Genomic DNA, 4610 nt, shown 5'->3' on the forward strand with positions numbered 1-4610 from the left:
CACCAAAAAAGTAAGATAGAAAAGAAACAATGTTGACAAAATTGAAGCCTCAAAATAAGGCTTTATTATTACATGCTTTTGTTAAGGATGGCTGGTGTTACACCCACAGTGGACTTACAAGAGTCCATGTGCATCTAGCAAATTTTTTTTAAAAACTCAGTGATCAATTTTATTGGATCAATGGTGTCACGTGGTAGCAGCAAGACAGACTCCTGACCCTGCGGAGAACTTTCGTTGTGTTTTCCTGTTGTGCAAATTCACAATTTAAATGTTATATTTTTATTCTAAGGATATCAACATGCCCAGAAGCACCAATCAGACTTCACCATCCGTAAAGTTGTCCAATGGATTCATCCTACCTGAGGGCAAACTGACTCCCAACGCCCTCTTCGTTGGTGGGATCGACATGAAGGTAAGATGGGATGTACTTGGTTTACTTTCACACTGCTCAATCAGAAATAAAGAAACACAGTGCAGATGTCAAAAATAGGACAATAAATGAGGGTAAAATGCTAAGTTTATAATAATCTAAGCACAGTCGTGTGTAAAAGTAACCTAGGCAACTAAAAGCACTAATTTGCTTACCTGCATACGAATACACTAATTGCAAAAGAAATATCAGTCATGCATCCATGCCGTGTCTAGAGTGTGAGAGGCTCACTCAAAAGTATGCATAAATAGGCAATGCATTAGATGCAGGCAAAAATCCCCATTACCCTGCATCACATTTATCATGCTAAATTATTTTACTTATTTATTTGACCTTTATTTTACCAGGTAAAAATGTCTGAGAACCAGTTCTCATTTGCAAACATGACCTGGCCAAGAGGCGCCAGCAGGAACAAATACACATGTAAACTACAGACACAAATAGACACATAAACATAACATAGAACAAAAGTAAACAAGTAAGAAGCATGGGAGCACATGCATGTGAGTGGAAAAAGACAGAGATGGCAAACGTGCTCACATTCTTTACTTAAGTAGAAGCAGAGATACTTGTGTAAAAATAGACTCTGGTAAAAGTAGAAGTACTGACTCAATGCTTTCACTCAAGTAAAAGTAAAAAAATACAGGTTCAGAAATGTACTTAAGTACAAAAGTAAAAAGTGCAAATGAATTTTTAGCTTCGATGATGCACGATGCCTCTTTTGATAACTCTGCAAAACGAAAAATGTTTTAAGAACACAAAATAGGATTGTTTTCATCCTTTACAAACCTGCACAGTGCTGGTACAGAGAAAAAAAATCACTGGACAGCTTTCCATTTCAGCAACATTATAAACATTATAATTAACGTGAAAGCACTCATCTCTTCAAGACTACCAACATCTTTTATTGAGCCTCAGTAGAACCTGGTTCTTTGAATGAAGACAGGCCCTTTTGGGTCTGAACATCAGTCCTGCAGTGCTAAAAAGCCTCTCGCAGGCAGCTGAGGCAGGCAGGGGTGTGTTGAGCTTCAGTGACTAAGAGGGAAAGATAAAGGCATTTGTCGTTACGTCTTGTACATCATGTCGTCATCTGCAGAGGTTGAAACCAGTAACGAGCCAGTTTTGGGAATGTAAGGAGTAGAATGTACAGATATTTGTCTTCAAATGTAGGCAGTAAAAGTAAAAAGTTGTCCGAAAAAATAATACTCAAGTAAAGTACAAGTCTACTTAAGTACAGTAACGAAGTATTTGTACTTCGTTACTTCCCACCTCTGGAAAAAGATGTGCATGAGGTGTAAGAAAGTGTGTGTGTGTGTATATATGTAATGTGATGTTGTGCAGTATCAAAATAACTTCCCTTCCTGCTTGCTGCCAACAAATCTAATACAAATAAAATGTGTTATTTATAATACATTACATCTTTGCATCTTTTAGGGTTCAGCTCTGAACTCCAGCAGACTTTCACCTGAGTTTTAAATTAAGGGAAGAAAGAATAGAATAGAACAGAATAGAACTTCATTGATCCCCTTGGTGGAAACCTCAGGGAAATTGCTGCAGATAACCTTTGCAATAACACTGTGAACATTTGATAGTTTTTATAGGACTTCAACACATTCGATTTTATGCAGAAAGTTTTATCTCCTCGGTGTCGATAGTTTAAAATCAGTGTTTTTGAACTGCACTGCATTGCTTTTCTCTAACAACACATAATGGGGTGACGATGGTCAAGCACGACAACGAAAATTCTACTTTTTCTCTTGAAATTCATTTGAACTTTCAGGTGGATGAAAATGAAATGCGGGACTTCTTTGCGAGATATGGCGCTGTTAGGGAAGTGAAAATTATCACCTACCGTGGAGGGATCTGCAAAGGGTGAGTTGTGTTGTGTGGAGACACTCGGGTGTAGGCGCCACATTTTTGACGACTTGACAATCCTCAATGCTTTTCTTTGTTTTGTTTTTATTTATTAGAGTTGACTGAGTTTTGCAGTGTTGGATGTTATAACCCAATGTTTTTACTGCTTGGTACGTTTTAAACGGATTGCTGTGGTATCTTGTTTTTTTTTTTATTAAAGGGGGTTAGAAAACATGGTGTCATGAATTTGTGTATTTTTGTTCTGCAGTCACATTCACGAAGCAGCGAATACAATAATTGCTATTCTGCTTTTTTTTTAATTATTGTTAACTTGCGTGAAAGTATGGGAATATCAGTACAGGGACTGTTCATTTTCATGAGTTCTACAAAAATATAATAACATGATATCACTTTTTTTTTTTCTAATTACACATTGTATATTGACTTTTAAGTCTTAGAAAAGTAATTATTTGAAATCATAATGCGACTGTGTGTTTCCAGTTATGGGTTTGTGTACTTCAACGAAGATGTCAACATTGAGTCAATCATTGAGGTGAGCGGATGTCGTAACTGTGAAACTGTTATTCTGTTATATGTCACTCCGAGTAAGAGTAATACTTTCTCTGTAAATACTTTCTGCTGTAGCAACAAATCAGTTTTAAAGGCCGTAAACTCAAGCTGGGCCCTGCCATCATGAAAGGAAGGAGCTCTCGTACGTATTCTGTTTCTCCTCAGAAGAACATTGGATATTTGTTTGGCAGTGCAAGTAGAACATGTTGTCACTAAATATGTTTCCTATTGCTGTGTGCTTTTCTTCCTCTATAAAGGGTCCATCCCATCCCGTCTGGTTGGCCCGAATCCTTGGATGAGTCCCACGCAGTACTTCTACTGTGCCTGCTGCTCACCCATGGGAGGAGGGGTAGCGCAACCCGTGCCCATCCTCAATGGAGGCAGCCAATACAATCAGGTATGCCGCACACACACACACACACACACACAAGCTATGAAGCATCGTATCTCCGTTGGAAGGCAGACTAAATTAGAAAAAAAAAAACAACAAGTCGTCAAAGCAAATAAACACATTGTGTGACATTAGCAGTGCTGTCACACACCTTTCTATTACACTCTGAAAAATAAAACGAAGCTTATTTTCTCTGAGGGGGTTGGCTGATGCTCATTATCAGAGCCATGAATAGAGTTACCAGGTGGAGAATAATCTGTCAATTTTCTTTTTTAATTTCCAAGAAAGACAAAAAATAAAATAAAGGTGGCTATGTTATGATGAATGTCATTTGCTCATGATAACCAAGTTGGTGAATTATTCAGACAATGCCTGCTGTCAGAAACATCAGCGGGACATTGAAATGTGCGAGACAAAGTTGCTAATTGTGTTTCCTTTCAGTCTGTTTCAAGATTTTCAATATGTATTTGAACATCTGCTTCACGCTGTTTGTTACCGTGGTTTAATGGACCCTCGCTGGCTTCATTTTGCAGCCATACTCCTACGCCAACTTCGGAGGGGTCATGATCCCACAGATGCCGATGAACTACGCGCAGAATGCCTACGCCTACCAGGTACGCACACACAAACGCACATCCAAATACAGATTCATCAGCTGTATCCCACGCAGGGTCTCCCAGGCTCCTGCACATATGCTCCCGCATATTAAATGAAGGCTTCAGCCTGGTTTAGGTCCACCTGTCCCTGCCCACCCCTACCGTCCACACCGTCCACCCCTCCTCTAGAAGCCAGTCTGGGTTTTTGTGTTGCCCTCGGTTTGACAGCTGACCCCCTCTCCCCTCACACGCAGTACACCCCTCCTCCCTGGACGCCGGACCAGAGGACTCCGCCTGTCAATCAGGTGACTCTGCCTTTAGAGGGAATAAGAGTGGATGTTGGGGACATTCCGTTTAAAGCGGTGCAAAATGCTTGTCGTAGAAACATGTACAGTTTGCAGGAGAAACATTTTGTGTACCCTTTTTTTTTTTTTTGTTCTGTGCATTTTGGTCCCCCAAGTTGTCCTCAACCTGCAATATTCATGCGTACCACTAGATGGCGTTGTCTGGCCTGTGTTGACATCCTGAAGAAGAGACTACATGAATCAACAATGAATTCCTATGTTTCCCCAACTGCACAAAGTTGATTTTGTGTACTTAAGACTCGTGACACATGCAGTGCTGTTTTTAGGAGCTTGTTTGTGGCAGCTGTTCAAAGCCTTTGAAGCATATCTGTGGGTTGGTCTCACCACGCTTGTTTTGTAATGTTATTCCCTGTTTCCAGAACTTTGTGGACTGTGGAGTCCAGACTATGCTGACTGTGCTGTAA

At 40.0% G+C, this 4610-nt stretch overlaps 1 protein-coding gene across 1 annotated transcript; it reads left to right on the top strand.

Moving 5' to 3' along the window:
- Positions 1–298: 298 nt before the first annotated feature.
- dazl (deleted in azoospermia-like) lies at positions 299–4610 on the top strand. Its single transcript, XM_008291776.1, has 8 exons — positions 299–412; positions 2211–2302; positions 2786–2837; positions 2930–2996; positions 3112–3251; positions 3779–3859; positions 4096–4146; positions 4566–4610. Exons 1-8 carry the CDS (start codon positions 299–301, stop codon positions 4608–4610), a joined length of 642 nt encoding a protein of 213 aa, XP_008289998.1.

This window comes from Stegastes partitus, unplaced genomic scaffold, assembly GCF_000690725.1.
Source record: "Stegastes partitus isolate 25-593 unplaced genomic scaffold, Stegastes_partitus-1.0.2 Scaffold762, whole genome shotgun sequence".
Lineage (NCBI taxonomy): Eukaryota > Metazoa > Chordata > Actinopteri > Pomacentridae > Stegastes > Stegastes partitus.

Bases quoted from the DNA above. Each gene is read 5' to 3' on its own strand.
- dazl (XM_008291776.1), top strand. From the start codon at position 299: ATGCCCAGAAGCACCAATCAGACTTCACCATCCGTAAAGTTGTCCAAT. The intron at 2,303-2,785 runs GTGAGTTGTGTT...GTGTGTTTCCAG, and splicing joins CGTGGAGGGATCTGCAAAGG to TTATGGGTTTGTGTACTTCA. The intron at 2,997-3,111 runs GTACGTATTCTG...TCCTCTATAAAG, and splicing joins CATGAAAGGAAGGAGCTCTC to GGTCCATCCCATCCCGTCTG.